A 17,866-nucleotide genomic window follows, 5' to 3' on the forward strand; every position below is an offset into this window, starting at 1 on the left:
GACTTATTTTTTTAAGTTATTTTGCACTCTAGTCTAGTTTTAATAATTCTTTGCAAAATGACCTCTCATAATTTAGACAGGTAGTCAAAAATTTAGACAGGTAGTCGAAAAATTTAGACAGGTGGTTGAAAATTTTGACAGCTTATCGAAAAATTTAGACAACTGGTCGAAAATTTTTGACAACTGGTCGAATTTTAGACAGAGGCTATTTTGCAAAAAATTATCAAACGTAGGCTAAAGTGCAAAATCACTTTTAAAAAAAAAGATACTGTTTTCACCAATTTCCCTAAAAATATTATACGGAATATCTCACTTAAGTAACCTGCTAATAGAGAAATAAATATGGTTTTGATCCATTTTGTCAGTGTGTATTATTCAATTTTCGTATCTAATTCCCTGAAAATTGAACAAAATATACATATTTTTTACTACAATGATTTTTTCTTTAAAAAAAATAATTCACAGAGTAATTATTTATATATGATGAAAGCGCATTTTCTCTTACGTCAGTGGCAACATTAAACGAAATAAAATCCCGGATATGAATGGTACGCGCATTTTCAAGTAAATTAACACATGAAAATTCTGCAAACCCTCATTTTCAAACGCCTTTTTTTAAAAATATATATATATATTTTCTTTCATTACACGTCTAAGTACTATTACTAATCAACTTATAATTAAATATATGAAAAAAATATCCCATATATATAGTCATGAATATGACCCCCAGCCAGCTGGATCATTAGTTGATTAAAGGTAAAATCATGTTTTTTTTCTTAAATTGCCAAAGTTGTAGCCTAATAACATATGCATAGATAATTATTTAATTGCTTGATATAATAATCACATGCATGTCTTATTCTCTTTTTAGTCAATGTTCCTCAATTTTATTCCTATGTTCCGGAAAGGTAATTAATATGTTTTACATCCTTTTAAGGGATAAAAAAAAATCCATATGCAGGGCCTACTTGCGAAATAATATACTTCTTTTTTAATTTGAGTAAAGGTCTTATTTTTAAAAATATTTATAAAATAGACCAATAAACAATCTAACAAGTAATTAATGTGTTTACTAATAAGAGATAAAACAGCCCAGCACAGCAGAGATTAGATATTTATCATTATCACGTCATCCAACGGTCAGAAATGAACACAGCAAGCAAGCGTGTGTGTTTGTATGTAAAAGTCCACTTTCTTAAATGGGTAAACTACCTCATATTGGACATATAGCTACCATTCTTCATCTTTTTCTTCTTTTACAATTTTTTTTAATAATAATATTATTTTCATGATAAAATTTTATATAATGTTAAAATATGTATAATATATATCGTATGGACAACGTGTAAAGTCATTTATATTTTATAATAATTTTTATTAAAAAAAGTCAAGATTAGATAAAATTACAGGTAACCGGGTGAGCCTGTCATAGGGAAAATAAGGAAAAAGGTAAAAAGAAAAATGGAAATGGCGGTAAGTGGTTTAACTGTAGATTCTGTTAAGCTAGGAAGTTTGAAATGACCGCCGGACCTTCTCTATCTTTCAACTCTCATAATTTCTTTAACTTCTTCTTTGAAGCTTCCAGTCTCGATCTCAAATTCTCAATTCATAATTATTCATTTCATTAAACCCTAAAAGGTATTTTACTTTTCTTTTTCCTTATAAAGTTCTCTATATTATGTTTGATTCTTCGTCACTAAAAATCCCATTTGATCTCTCCCTTTTTAACGATCGTTTCTTGAGAAAAGTGTTTCCTTTTCTTGCTCCGAATTCAGGAATCAGGGCTTGTTGTCATTCAATTTCAATTTGAATTCTGTGTGTATGTGTATTAGATTGATACAGATCATAGTCTTTCTGAGATACCATAAAATTGTGTAATATATATAATTGATTGTTTGAAAGAACCATAATTGTAGTGTTTTGAAATGGATAATTATGGTTCTTCATCTTCACACCCTTACCAAAATTCAGGCTATGGATACCCTCCTAACACTCCTCCACCAGCATCACAATACCCACCTTCAAATTCAGATCCGTACCCCCCTGCTCCATATCCGCACCCATATCCATATCCGTACACCCCTGCATATTCATTCTCATCTGCATACCCACCACCGCCATATACGACCTCACATTCTGGCCCTTTAGATTATCAACTCCCTCCACCTCCTCCTTCCCCCTCCCATTCTCATCCACCTCCTCAATCTTCTTCCCCTCTTCCATATCCATATCCATATCCAGCTTCAGCTCCTCCGGTGACCCCAAGTGCTCCTGGGGCTCACCTTCAACACCATGGAAGTTTCCAATATGGTTCAGGCCTTTATCACTATGAACAAACCGGTGGGACTTACCCATCTGTTGAAAGCCCAGCCAGCTTCCCGCCGCGTGCGAATAGCTTCTCGAATCATCATAGGCAGGAGAGTTATAGTTCAGTGGGAGTTGGGGCTTCAACAAATCATGATGTTGACACTGTATCAGTGTCTTCTACTAGCCATTCTGTTTACCCTCCTTTGGATGATCTTTTGAACAATGTGCATTTGTATGATAACCATCCAACTGCTCCAGCGTTACCTCATGGGCCTGCAGTGTCACCCTTAATAAATTCACCTCAAAGTGCTAAGTTTGAAAAGCAGGGGGAGTTTTATGGATATCCTAATAGTTCATTTTCTAGTAATTGGGAGGGTTATTATTCTGATCAGGTGGCTTCGCCTAGCCACTCTGTATATTCCACTTCGACCTCGTTCAACAGTTCTCAACACAGTCAGACTTTGCAGATTGTGCCATTGCAAAGTAAAGGATCTTTGAAAGTTTTACTTCTACATGGGAATTTAGATATATGGGTACATGATGCTAAAAATCTGCCAAATATGGACATGTTTCATAAAACATTGGGGGATGTGTTTGCAAAGCTGCCAGGGAATGTGACCAACAAAATTGAAGGGCAAATGAAGAACAAAATCACTAGTGATCCATATGTTTCAATTTCAGTGTCAAATGCGGTGATTGGGAGAACTTACGTGATTAGCAATTCTGAGGATCCTGTTTGGAAGCAACACTTCTATGTTCCAGTAGCTCATAATGCTGCCGAGGTGCACTTTGTTGTAAAAGACAGTGATGTTGTTGGGTCACAGCTTATTGGAGTTGTGGCAATTCCAGTAGAGCAGCTATACTCAGGAGAAAAAGTTGAGGGAGTTTACCCTGTCTTGAATGCTAGTGGGAAGCCTTGCAAACCCGGAGCTGTTATGAGACTTTCAATTCAGTACTTTCCAATGGAGAAGCTGAGCATTTACCACTCTGGAGTAGGGGCAGGCCCTGATTATTATGGAGTTCCTGGGACTTATTTTCCTCTTAGGAAAGGTTGCAGAGTCACACTTTATCAAGATGCCCATGTCCCAGATGGAGCCCTTCCAGATTTGAGACTAGATGGTGGTTACCCATATGTGCATGGGAAGTGTTGGCAGGACATTTTTGACGCAATACGTCAGGCACGTCGTTTGATATACATAACTGGGTGGTCAGTATGGCACAACGTCAAACTAGTCCGTGATGCTAGTTATGCATCTGATTTTACCCTGGGAGATATTTTGAGGTCCAAGTCTCAGGAAGGAGTGAGAGTGCTGCTACTTGTTTGGGATGATCCCACTTCAAGGAGCATTTTGGGTTATAAAACTGTAAGTACCTTTTCTTTTATTGAACTGGCTTTATTATACTACTTCAGTGGTTTTGGAGTTTATACTTCTCCTTGTTATGGCTTTTCTCTTAACACAGTATTTATTACTGTGATAAGTGATAATATTAAATTAGAAATTTGTCCTTGTTTAGATGTTATTATGAGGTCATGAATTTTACATTTGTATGTTAAATGAGGCAAATGAGGTAGTTGGTCACCATATGTGGTAGCTCATGATGAACTCAACGTTGTTATTAGCATAATGACAAAGATTGAGATTGATGGTTCTCTCATCCTTCTCATAATTGATTAGTATAATACTCTCAGAGGCCTTGTCAGAGTGGACTTATAATGAGTATTAGATTTGAATTAATTGAAAAGTAATAGCATGTAAGAGAGGACAAATAAAAGAGATTTTTTTGGTTCTGTTGCTGTTGCTTTCCTGTATTCATCGTATAAACTTCACACAGTGTAATGTCTTCTACACTAATCTAGTTAGTTGTATTCTGAGTAAATATGATTAGGAAACAATTCTAAATTCAAAAGTAATTATTAAATCTTAACTTTCCAGAACATTGTGGTAAAAAAATCTAGCATCTCTCGTTAATGATTCATTCATGTTTCTGTCTTTTTTTTCCTTTTGAATCGCCAGGAATTTTTTTTCTCCCTGACTAAAGACGTGAATTTAAGAATTTGTCAATTCTACAACTAGAGGCAATTTTGATTGGTTGAGGCCCATATTAAAATAGGCATGAATAGGCACAATATGCCTTTGTGGTACAAGAGCTTTCCTTTACTGCTGTGGAAACCAATTTTCGTTTATAGACCTAGAAACTTATTGGATTTCTTGTATTTGTGATTTCTAAAAGAGCTTGATGAGTTTTATATCTGCACATTACTCGTGATCCCTTTTTATCGGTTATTAGCTTCTCTTTTTTGGTTCTGAATATTCTAATTTACTGAAAAACCAACACAGGATGGAATTATGGCAACCCATGATGAAGAAACTCGCCGATTTTTCAAGCACTCATCAGTGCAAGTGCTACTATGTCCCCGCAGTGCTGGAAAAAGACACAGCTGGTTAAAGCAAAGGGTTAGACTTTACTTACTGCTTTTCAGTTTCTAATCCTTTATACTTTTTTTTTCAAGACATATTAATACAAATTATATATGTATATTCTTGATGTCATCTTTATAATTAATATCACGTTGTAACTTACTGAATGTTAGCCGAGGCAGCTTACACCTTACTAGAAAGTGCACTAATTTATGATGTGATGGTTTGTTTTTACTGGATGGCTCTCATTAGTATGTTGACAAAAGTTTTACTCCAAAATGAACTAAGCATTTAACTTGGGGACTTGTAAAAGGAAATGGAAAATGAACCTTGCATTGATTTTTTATTTTCAGGAAGTTGAGACAATTTATACACACCATCAGAAAAATGTAATTGTCGATGCTGATGCTGGCAATAACAGAAGAAAAATCGTTGCTTTTGTTGGAGGACTTGATTTATGTGATGGACGGTATGATACTCCACATCATGCTCTATTTAAGACACTGCAAACAGTGCATAAGGATGATTACCACAACCCTACGTTTACGGTAATTACTAGAGCAGATTTGAAAAAAGTTGTATAAAGAATTATCAACGATGCTTGTACCAAATCTAACTGTTTATAATGCTATTGTCATCGTCATATAAATTTTTGATAGTACTTAACTGTTATTATGCTTACTACATAGAATTATAGAAGTCGAGAACTTGCTGCTTTATTTGGTGATTTTGTTGTTTAGCTCATATAATCAACCTATACTAATTTAACTGGATGATAATCTCAACAGGGTAATGTTGCTGGCTGTCCAAGAGAGCCATGGCATGACTTGCACTCTCGAATTGATGGCCCTGCTGCTTATGATGTTCTGACAAACTTTGAAGAGCGTTGGTTAAAGGCTTCAAAACCACATGGGATGTCAAAATTAAAGAGAAAACAATATGATGATGCCTTGCTTAGGCTAGAAAGGATTCCAGACATCATTGGATTGTCTGAAGCTGCTTGCAGTAGTGAGAATGACCCTGAAGCTTGGCACGTTCAGGTAGTATTGACATTTAACTAACTAGAATTTTTCCTTAGGCTCAACTGGTAAATCAGTGGAATTAGTTTGACAGGGTAATTCTAAGTTCTGCATAATATGTGTTGGCTTACAGTGGAATTTAAAGATTTCAAGGTATCTTATAGTTGGATTTTGATGCAGATATTTCGTTCAATCGACTCTAACTCGGTTAAAGAATTCCCCAAGGATCCAAAAGATGCCACAAGCAAGGTGGAATAAATTTTAGTGATAAAACCTTCTATTTTTGTATAATATTTGGTGATTCTGTTTATATTTTTGGGATTGTGGTAATTGTTCTTCTTCTTTACAGAACCTGGTGTGCGGGAAAAATGTTCTAATTGACATGAGTATACATACAGCTTACGTGAAGGCCATTCGCACAGCTCAGCATTTCATTTATATTGAGAACCAGTATTTTATTGGATCTTCTTACAGCTGGAGTTCACATAAAGATTTAGGTGAGAAATTGTCTTTTTAATGGAGAGACAAGGAATTATTTGGAGATTTCACTTAATTGATCCTGCAGTGAATATAAGATAAAAAATGTATGAATTTTTGCAGTTGAATAAATTAGAATAATGCATTACGGAGTGTATCTTTAGGATTGGGTCCTTCACCGAAGAGTTTAGTTTTGTAAATTTGTCTCCCCTTCTGGCTGATTCCAATGTAAGAAAATAAGAACCAAATTTTATTCTCAGACATTAAGAAGGTGAAGCTTTTATAGGACATATAAGGTTGTCGGACAAAATTATAAGAAACAAGTGAAACATTTTGAATGAATAGAAGGTTTTATCCCTTTTCTTCCATTAGTTTGGCATGAGTTCATTTGATTTAGATTTTGTTTTATCAATTGATTAAGAGGATTGTCTGTTCTCTCGTCTTTTGCTGTGGTTCGTGTATTAGATAAAACAAATGTTTTTTTTCAAGTAATAATCCAATATATATATAGAGATTTATGCTTTATACAACAAATCTCCTCCTATCTTTTGTATTTACTCTCATTATAATTAGTTCTTTGAAACTCCGACACGGTACATTATATGTGATATCACAAATTCTGATTATTGAAGTTTGTTATCCACTCTAGTGAGATTTGGATTATGCTCATTCAATTCTGGTGCCTTCCCTTGCAGGTGCTAATAATCTGATTCCAATGGAAATTGCCCTTAAGATTGCTGATAAAATTAGAGCAAATGAGAGATTTGCTGCATATATTGTTATTCCAATGTGGCCAGAGGGTGTTCCAACTGGTGCTGCTACGCAAAGGATTCTTTTTTGGCAGGTATTTAGTCACTATCTTGTTTTTGGAACTCATAATTACCAGTTTATTTGTCTTGATAATTCTGAGTCATTTAGTGTGGCTGTGTTTGAAAGCAACTGTAGAAATGAATGAATCCTTTTAGTTACTCTGATAATTAAATTATTTTGTAGTAAAGATGTCTTGTCTCTAAAATTAAGCTAAAAGGACATATGCAAACGAAAGCGCAAACAAACTCCTTGCTTTAAAAAGTCAGGCCCACCTGTATTGCCATTTCTTATTGAACTCTCTTTCTGAAAAAAAAAAAAAAAAAGAAAAAAAAATTCATGACTCAGTTTTGAACATGTGAGATCCCCCGCTGACCTACTAAAGAAAAGGATGAGAGAAATTGTAAGTGAGAGGAAGGATGAACACATCTTCTTCCTTAAGAGATTTTTTTGCCCTTTATCTCAAGTGTTATGAAATGATCTGATCTCCAAGCTGAGTTCCCTTTATAGTAAATCAGTGTCAAGAATTTGAAAAACCTTTAGCTATCTTATTTGTGCTTTGGCAGGCCTACGATTTCATTTACTCAATTTAATGCTTCCTTGTAGCAACTAGAACTGATAACCACCATTTTCTTTCATAGCTCCTATTGTGAATGAGAATTAGTTCTTGTGGATTACTTGTTTTGCTTATGTTTAAAATTTTTCTGTAAATTTACTTGTTTAAAGGGAGAGAGTAAGAAGGGCATATAGTCACATTAGTTAAATGGTATTAAAAATATTACAAAACCATGATGGGATCATCAAATTTCACGTATAGCACATTAATTACTTCTACTTATTCTCATTACTGGTCGACTACAATACATTTATTTATATCTTGAATTGTATCGGTTGTTCCAGAATAAGACAATGCAAATGATGTATGAGACGATTTACAAGGCACTTGTTGAAGCTGGGCTTGAAGGTGCTTACTCACCCCAGGATTATTTAAACTTCTTCTGTCTTGGCAACCGTGAGGCCTTAGATGGAAATAGCAATGGCATGGAAAGTCCTACAGCAGCAAACACTCCTCAGGTATCTTCTTTAAATTGTCTAATTTTATCAGTCAGTTGTTTTGGCACCCACTTAGGTTTGCTTATCAACGTTGATTTATTTATTTTCCTAATTATATGTAAAAAATAGTGAACATGTAAGCCTTTATTCTTGTAGGCAAAGACCTCGTTCTACTACTAGGCAATTTTGATGGTCCTTTAATATTGTAATAAAAATTGAAGAATACGAAAAAGAGGAAATGGAACACTTCATCATACGTCTAGAAGTTCCAAATTCTGTTTATGGTTTTAATTGGTATGCTTTGCCTCCTTTTCCAGGCACTGAGTAGGAAAAACCGAAGATTTATGATTTATGTTCACTCAAAAGGCATGATAGTCGATGATGAGTATGTAGTCATTGGATCTGCCAACATCAATCAGCGTTCTATGGAAGGCACTAGAGACACAGAAATCGCAATGGGAGCTTACCAGCCCCATCATACCTGGGCACGAAAACTTCATAGTCCTTTTGGACAGGTAACTATCCGATTAGGTAACATAGGGCTTGGACAATTTATTAGAGAACTAATGTACAGCGGAAACTTTTCAGTTCAAAATTTAATTTTCTCAGCATATTAGTGCAGAAACGTGATGAGGCCAATGTGTTCATGAAATGAAAGTCATTGTATTTATGAAAGATCATAAAGCAAGGGCTTGGTTAGAACATATTTAGGACATGTTTACTAATCCGTTATGAAAAGAATCATAAAGGGGGTTTAGAGAGGGAGGGGATGAATAAAATTCAGTCATCGGTTAAATTAACTAATTATGTGAATAATCATGAACCTTCTGCCTTGAATGGGCAAGTAAACATATGAATGGATAGAAAATTGAAACACTTATTTGATTTCTGTCTCCTGTACTGTTCATTTCTATTAGGAAACATGGCCTTGTCAATTGTGAAAAATACAAACAATTTTTTTTTAATTATAATTTTATTTGCTGTTGTGAATAATGTGTGGCTTGCAGATATACGGTTATAGGATGTCTTTATGGGCAGAGCATATGGGAACTATCGACGACTGCTTCACACAACCAGAGAGCATTGATTGTGTGAGAAAAGTAAGATCAATAGGGGAGATGAACTGGAAACAATTTGCTGCAGATGAGGTAACAGAGATGGGAGGACATCTTCTCAAGTACCCAGTTGAAGTTGATCGAAAAGGCAAGGTGAAGTCCCTTCCCGGACATGAAAATTTCCCAGATGCAGGAGGAAATATAGTCGGCTCATTTATTGCTATTCAGGAAAATCTCACAATATGATCTTTCTATTCTTTACTGGCCAACTCAAAGAATGAGAATGAAAATTCGAAACACAAATTACAGTGCTGAATCGTTTTGTTTTGCGTCAGGAAACTATAGTGATGTATAGTCTTTTGCCAACTTTTGTAGCATAGCATAGAGTTTACTTACACTTTTGTAGCATAGCATAGAGTTTACTTACATTACAATGTTTCTATTGCGTGTATATACACAATAATATAAAAGTGTTACATATATAATCAGGAATTTTTGTGTGTACACTTGAAAATGTCACTCCAAAACAATGGCTTGGACGATAGACTTCCATCCAAATTGAGAGGGAGAGTAAGTGTATAATTCTCTTGTATTAGCAAAAACAGAATATTACACTCATTTTGAAGATAGAAATGATGCCAAAACTCATTTACGAACACAGAAAGGAATTCTTAAAAATGGTCCATGTTATCTGTAGAACGCAAAAAAAAAGAACGCAAAAAAAAACTCACAATGCTCGATGCCACCCATTTTAGGCGCCTGGAACATGATTATTTTCACAATGTGTTTTTGTACACCAATTTCGGTTGTTAACGTCTCTACGAAATAGATTTCATAGACGACAACTAAAACAACCAAACTATAAAGAATATTACACCAAAAAAAATTCAGGATCAAAAGCCAGTTTCTATTATTCATGAGATGTTAACAAGCTTTGCACGGCCTGAGTTTGGGTCCACCTCCACTTTGAGACCAAGACTCGAAATTTCAGGCATATCAACAGAACCTTGAAGCTCTAGTTCAGCCACTACCCTTTGGTTTTCTGCATTCCCTTCTAACAAATTCCTTACAGACCAAATGCCCCATTCCCTCAAGAATGGATTATCTTCATCAGTAACACACTGCTGTAAGAGCAAAAGAATCCCATTCTTCTGTCTAATCTCATCTTGTACATTCCTTCTTCTATATGCACAATTGCCAATCACAGCAACAATGTCTCTACGGAATCCTTTGTAAGGGCAGGACTTTAATGAGCAAGAATTGGTTGATCCCTCTTGGTTCTCTCCCTGGTTTATGGCCTTCCTGATCGTTGCTGGAAGCTCAAGATTCCGGAGCAGGCTTAAAAGCAATTCAACAAGTCCATATGATAGTAGTGTCTCGACAGCAACCACCAGGCCTCCCTTAGAGTCTCTAGGACTCTCTTGGGCACATATGTCTCTCAGAATTGTTAATGAGTACCCAAGAACATCTATAGTGGCAGAGCCTGTTGGAAGTCCTGATTTGGTTGTTGAGCCAGAAGTGACAACCACAATAGATGACTTAAATATTTCAATAACGCGCAAAGCAAAATCATTTGGAACGGTAATATCCTCTAGTCGCTCGTTCAATATCTCAGAAATCATTCTCAAAAGAAACGCTTGTTCTGGTGAGAAGAATATATCTCCAACCACATTATCTTCAACTTTGGCAGTATTGGGTCCAACAAGAGATGATACAGAAAAAAGTGGAGGTGTGTGAAGTTGCTCTAAAAAGATTCTTGAGAGAAGCAACTTCAACCAATCTTCTCCAAACCCAACTGAAAAACACCCAATAAATAGATATATAAATACCAGAAGAACATATTTTAAGCACAACATGGATGATATGAACAAAACAAATGCAATGAAGTAAAAAGGATAGAATCCAACCTGCAGCAGTAGTCCTTATAATTTCCCTTACAACGGGGAGCCCACAGCCATTGCAGATGTCTGTCAGCAGTTCCGGATTTCCATCGCAACAAGTATAAATGACCATGCACAATGGATCACAGACCTCCCTGCCTCGAATTTTTGCAAGTGCAAGAAACTCTTCTGGGAATAATTGGTTCCAGATCAACCGCTGATGCTCTCCCCCAGCCAAGCAAACATTAGCAAGAACTTGCAATCCAATTCGGAAGAATCCATAATCTTCCTCAGAAGACAGCCTCGCTGACCTAAAGACATTCAAAACAGCCCCAACACCATTTTTCTGAAGAAATGAATTCTGATTTGAAATCTCTCCAGCACAAAGATTTCTTAAAAGTCTTAAAGACAATACAAGAAATTGACGACCAGAAGGATAAGGAATGGACTGGATCAGCTGAATGACCATAGGAAGAATATGCTTGGAACCTAGGTCTGCTCGACCGTCTGCAGTTCTGGAAACTTCTATTAGCAACTCTAAAGATTTCTCCATGGAAGAAGAGTTCGAGGCACTGCATAATGCCTGAATAACATCTTCTGCTACACACAACTCTAGCAATGAGGTATCCTCCATTACTGATTAAGCAACTGAAGGTGGTAACAAACTTGTTCCTTGAAATGCTAATGGTGAGAGTATGTTTATCTGCGTCAGTGGAAAAGTAGCAACAATAAAATTATCACACGATGTATTTCTTTCTAATGGTAAAGCAACTAGTAAAATAGGCAATTTGAATATCAAAACAGGAAACTGGTTACATTAGGTCACAATCCAAATTTAATCAATTCCTAAAAGTACAATAAATTTGCAAATCCAAGAATTTACGAGTTTTTCACAGCAGCCACTACAATAAACAATCACAGAAGTATCAATTTTCTAATTCCTGGCAATACAAAATAATTTTGACATGGATTTAAATGAAATGTATTTACTATGGAAAAAATATATATCATATACGAGATACTTTTAAAAGAAACTTATATATACTAATATAATTTATATACACACCCGTTGATATACATGTAAGTAAATGCGCACAATAATCAAAGACTCTGATACACAAATACCCAAATTTTCATACTGAACTATAACTACTAATCAAATATTTTACAGCTTCCACAGCCAAAATTGCAGAAAATTACTAATCAGAGAAACCCCAGAACGAAAAATAGATAATCTTCATTAAAAATATATATTGAAATGATAATGAAGACATAACCTTCATCAAATCCGTGGTCAAATAAATAATATTAGTATAATCAAGTAGCCATTTACTCATCTATTCACCCAAAAAAAAAAACATAAAATAACATAAATAGTTACCGGGGCGGAAAGAGGCGTTGGAGAAGTGGCGAGGAAGAAGCGGCGGTTTGATTTGAACGGCGGTAATAAGAGGTGCTGTGAGAAGGAGAGGAAGATATGAGATGTTTTCAGGGTTTTGGATACATTAAAGTTAAAAAATATGGGTTTTCAATTTTGGATTTGGATCTAATTTGTTAAAAACAAGCTATATAATGCCTAATATGTTTTTCGTTTTTGGATTTGTAAAAGTGTTTTCAAATAAGCTCGCCGGAGGAAACCAGAAGGGGAAAGAAAGACAACTCTCCAGGTTCAGGGTTTATGGAAGGATATCAATGGAATTATAAAAATTAGCTGAGGGTGTTTTCGACATTTCACTTAGTGCCCGTTTCTAACCTCTCCTACTCCTATAGCACGCCACGCACGTGTAAACTATAAACCCAGGTTTTTTTTTTTATATAATTTTTTTTGACAAACTTAAATTTTTAATTATTTTTTAAATTTTTACGGGAAAAAACATACAAAGATATAGGGAAATATTATTCACTTATTAATGTATGAGAATCCTTGACTTATCATAAAACCATTTATATTTATTAAGGTAAGACTATGCTTGTGTGTTTTCAGCTATTTATAAATTTCTGATTGGTCGTTGAGCATATTAATGAGAACATATAAAAATTAAAGAAAAAAGGTTATATTTATCTAACAAAACAAAAAAAAATGTATTTTTTTTAATTAAGTGTGATTGAGAATATAATGATGAAAAATTAGGATATTGATTATTGTAGTCAAAGAAGATTTGTTTTAATTTTTTTTATTTATTTTTGGGCAATTAGTATTTATAAAAAAAAAAGTAATGATATATGTACTAAAATTATGTACCAAAATATTATATCAATTCACAAAATTATTTTATTTTACTAATTAAATTTATTTCAAGCTGAGATATACTATTTTAATGCCTATATCATTAATCTTATAAAATTGCTGAAACTGTTGCTTCTTGCACTCTACCTGTAAATTTGTCATAATATGAAATGGTCGTTTTCTCATTATTAACTAAACCTTTATTTCATTATAATATGACAATAAATCTATTTTCGAGTCCTCCAAAAAATATAAAATAAATAAATAGTTGAAAACAATTTATCGTACGCTGAATCTTTCTCAACTCTCTTTTGCCAAACCCTGCTAGATTCAAATTTTAGAAATATACCGGATTTGGTTTTACCTATTATAGAAGTTTTATTACTGCTATGTTTTTTTCTTTTTCATAGATCATGCACTTATGTGAGATTGATTTTATTATTTATTTATTATAGGCTAGCTAAGTAAGTGGTGAATTAACTTGATTGATGTAATTGGAAGAATTTTCTTTTGGAGTTGAGTTTGTTATTGGTAGGCATGTAAATGGGGCGGGTCTGCCCCGCCCCGTCTTAATCGGGATGGGTTTACCCCTCCCCATTTGCCTTTTTTTTTATTTTTTAAGAAATATTAAATTTTAATTTTAAAATTCTCTTTAAACTTAAATTATGTTTTTTATTGCAATCCTTATTTTTTACACTTCTTGTCAACTACACCTTCAAATATTTTATTTTATAATTTACAAAAATAATTACAAGAATAAGGATAGTGTTTAGTTTCTTCTATTTCTTTTCTTTTCATTTCAATCATCTATAATGGTTTTGTTTATTATACGTATAAAAATGAAAATAAAAACCCAGTAAACTATCAAACTGCATTCGAAGCAAATATGAAAATAAAAATATGGTTAGATATGTCATAAACAAACTGTTCTACTATTTGAGTTTGCATACTTGACTAAACAACCAACATTTATGTAGATGCAAATGAAAGGAATGCAATATATGCTTACAGCCACAGTATGCCTGAAAGAACAGTTGGATTGAAACAGCTTCTAGCCAACCGGTATATGTTTTGTCTGATCCTGTTTGACCATAGGCAAAGATGCAAACCTGAAAAAAGAAACGACCATAAATTTGCTAAGATTTATGTTATATGAGTAAACTCAATTCATGAAATACAATTGAACAATGACAAGAAGGAGAAAACCTGATGCAACAAAAAATAAGGCTGACAAAAACATGTTTTTCAATGTTGAACAGTACATACATAATAGAAAAGAGAGAAATAACTAATAATAAGGTATAATTTCACAGAATCTGAGTGCAAAATCAAGTTCATAAGCTGCATTTGGATTGTTTATTACATCAAGTTCCATATGAATCAGTAGCCATAACTTCACAGCAGAGCAAAGACAAGAACATGAAAATGAGCACCTAGCAAAAGAACCATCAAGAAAACATTGAATTCAAAAGTACTTTACATGCAAAATTTGTGTTCACAGAAGCAATACCCATCTGAAAAAATGAATAGAAGCAATACCCATATGAAAAAATGAATAGAAGATCTGAAGATGGAGATGGAGAAGAGAGCACTCACCATTACCCAAAACTTTGTAGGTGACGGTGGCAGGATACACCGCTGGTCAACGGGCAAAACACGTTCCTAGATGGAAATTAGTGGCGGGAGTGTCGATCCTGGCGAGAACCTCATTGACCATGTTCTTCCTGGTTGTTCTAAGGTTGGATCGGCATTCGGCAGCAGCAGATTTGGTTTGGAGAAGAAGGTTTCGTTTTTGGCTTTGGAAAAAAAGGGTTCAGTTCAGTATAACTCACTTAGAATAAAAAATAATAATAATCGGGGCGGGTCTAACCTGACCTGCATGAATTTATATCGGGGCGGGCGGGTCAAAGCCCCGCCCCGAATTCTGCCCCAATTTTACTGGGGCAATGATACCCCTCCGAGTCGGGGCCCCGACCCGCCCCGCTCCATAGACCCATTTTGCCATTCCTAGTTATTGGAAAGGATTCTTCTGGTTTATAAAACATATTTATCTTTTTAAATTATATATTTATACGTCAACTTGAAAGTTAATGCCTGCTGCAGGGAAAGTACACACAAAGGAGATTCATTTATAAGTTTACTAAAATATAATACAACAGTTCAACCAAATATACATTTGTAACATTACTAAAATTGTCGGTGTCACACTCCAAAAACCATTGATAATAAAACAATTCCAACTTTTTTATGTATAAAAAAATACTGTATGAATAAGAGTAATACGCTAAAATGGACATTTTTATAGGGCAATTTGCACTTTGATCTACTTTTAATAGTTTTTAGCTAAATAATTTATTTTATTAATTAAACTTTGTTATTAATTATGTTACCCTTAAAATAAAACAAAATTTCTAAAACTGTCATTTTCTTCCTCAATCCTCTCACCCACTCTCCCACAACCACCACCTCGCCGCTACCCATCACAGGCCGCCACCCACGTCTCTCTATAAAGATCTACACTCTCAAATATTTAAAAGATTAATTTATATAGATTTTTCTTAAAAATGAGATTTGATATTGTTTTTGTAGATTAAAAATGTAAAATTATTTAAATATTAGTAATGAATTAGGTTTATTTCTAGAGTTTTATGGAGCTTAAAGCTTGAAAATTTGGGATGAAAAAAAATCAATAATGGTTTCAGCCATTTTCGGGGATAGAGAAACCCAAAAAATTTCGACAATCTGTCTAATTTTTCGACAAAGTGTTTGATATTTCAAACTAATTGTCTAAATTTTAGACCAATAATCATATATTTTCAACCACCTGTTTAAATTTTAGACATGTCAAATTTTCAGACAACATGACATATATTTCAACCACTTGTCGAATTTTTAGACGAGCTGGTGAATTTTTAGATGGGCTGTCAAATTTTCAGACAGGTTGTCGATTTTCCAGATGTTCATGATTTTCGCGATTTTTATTTTTTTAATATAATTTTTTAATCTAAGTAACACCAATAATTTATTTTTGTTTGTTAGTCGTATTTTTTTTTCAAATGTTATCAAAAAGCATTGTAATATTATGTAATAGATTGTGAAAAAAGAATGAAGACTCGTGGAAATGGATATCAAATAGATCGCAAGATCAAGTAACAAATTGTTATAGACTTCTATTGATGTTAAAAAAAACTCTAACAAAGTTAAATAAAGGTGTATATCGTCATTATTGGATCCTGATTAACATGTTTCAAATAAAACTTTGTTAACCAACCACCACTTGATGATTAAGAACTAAGTGGTGGATATTCTAGTCAAACTACTAAGATGATTGAGTGTCATAATCAACCTTAATAATAAGATGACTAATTAGATTGTAATGAACACTTTATAGTTGGTAAATTGATATAATTGTATTTTTTACTATATTAGATCAACTTTATATTGTTAAATTGATTTTCGTTTGGTATTTTGACTATTTGTCTGAATGTTTTGACTACCTATCTACATATTTTAACAACTTGTCTAAAGTTTTGACAACCTATCCAAAAGTGTAAAAATGTCTAAAAATGAAGCTCAAATAATGTTATACAAAGGTGCATATTGTCATTATTGGACCCTAATTAATGTGATTCAAATAAAACTTTGTTAACCAACTATCATTTGATGATTAAGGATTGAGTGGTGTATATCCTAGTCGAATTGCTAATATGATTGAGTGTCATATAATCAACCTTAATATTAAGATGACCAATTAGATCGTATTGAACACTACTAAGATGAATGAGGGTTATGGGAGAAATGGAGATATAAATAGATTTGTTGAAGTTTTCTTGAAGATGAGAAAGAGTGATATGAAACCCAACTCCGTCACATGTGCTTGTATTTTGTCAGTTTGTACCTTGAAAGAATTTATTTGAGACTAAAATTTTGAGTAGTGTGTGGTCACTGCAACTTTGTAGTTTTGGATCTCAAACCCTTACATTTAACTAGTGTCCTTTTTTCAAAATAAATGTTCTAACCTAAACTAATTTCAATGACTCATTCAACTTTGATTCTTATTTAGATTGATATCATAAATATTAAGTGTTAACCGAGATTTTCGGCAACTATATCAATAAGTGGGATTTACTGATAATAATAATGAAAATAGAAGATTGACACGGGGTTTTTACGTGGTTGGGACGTTAACTATCCTTAGTCCACGAGTCATTTGTATTAGAGCTTAGAGAGCTTTTGACAATGGAGTTTTCTGCAAATTTGAGCAGAGTAATCGCTTACAAGCCAACCCTTGGGATCCCCCCTACTGTGCACAACTGACACTATTTATAGGCAGTCTTGTGCAATGGGCTTGGGCTGGACTAATCCTGGCCCAATAGAGATGTAATTATAGTTTGCTCACTAATTGAGCCATAATACAAAGGATTTGAAATATATAACATATATTAACAAAGGCCCATTGGGCCAACCCAAACATGATCACATTATAAGACTCGCGACAAACAGTTGCTTCAGTCTGGGTGTTACGATCCACGAGGAAGATTCGGGGGACAAGATCTGTCACTGTAGTGGCAGCACTGTTTCCCAGGAACAGTGTACACTCCATGCGTAACTTCTTGTT

The 17,866-nt window shown here is 34.1% G+C and overlaps 2 protein-coding genes across 3 annotated transcripts; one reads left to right on the top strand and one right to left on the bottom strand.

Moving 5' to 3' along the window:
* Window positions 1-1,484: 1,484 nt before the first annotated feature.
* LOC133796623 (phospholipase D beta 2-like) lies at window positions 1,485-9,645 on the top strand. The gene is made up of 10 exons (XM_062234221.1): window positions 1,485-3,674; window positions 4,650-4,766; window positions 5,084-5,278; window positions 5,519-5,770; window positions 5,930-5,998; window positions 6,099-6,246; window positions 6,922-7,070; window positions 7,934-8,107; window positions 8,404-8,601; window positions 9,094-9,645. Exons 1-10 carry the CDS (start codon window positions 1,929-1,931, stop codon window positions 9,385-9,387), a joined length of 3,342 nt encoding a protein of 1,113 aa, XP_062090205.1. The 5' UTR covers window positions 1,485-1,928; the 3' UTR covers window positions 9,388-9,645.
* A 220-nt stretch (window positions 9,646-9,865) lies between these two features.
* Window positions 9,866-15,061, bottom strand: LOC133796624 (uncharacterized). 2 transcript variants are annotated; one of them, XM_062234222.1, is made up of 5 exons: window positions 14,845-15,061; window positions 14,258-14,357; window positions 12,403-12,477; window positions 11,049-11,724; window positions 9,866-10,936 (listed from the first exon to the last, which is right to left on the bottom strand). In XM_062234222.1, the coding sequence occupies exons 4-5, from the start codon at window positions 11,653-11,655 to the stop codon at window positions 10,056-10,058; spliced, it is 1,488 nt and encodes a 495-aa protein (XP_062090206.1). In that variant the 5' UTR covers window positions 11,656-11,724; window positions 12,403-12,477; window positions 14,258-14,357; window positions 14,845-15,061; the 3' UTR covers window positions 9,866-10,055. The 2 variants fall into 2 exon arrangements, with proteins under 2 accessions (XP_062090206.1, XP_062090207.1); XM_062234223.1 differs by lacking the exon at window positions 12,403-12,477.
* Window positions 15,062-17,866: the final 2,805 nt, after the last annotated feature.

The sequence above is a fragment of the Humulus lupulus genome, chromosome 8, assembly GCF_963169125.1.
Source record: "Humulus lupulus chromosome 8, drHumLupu1.1, whole genome shotgun sequence".
Taxonomy (NCBI): Eukaryota; Viridiplantae; Streptophyta; class Magnoliopsida; order Rosales; family Cannabaceae; genus Humulus; species Humulus lupulus.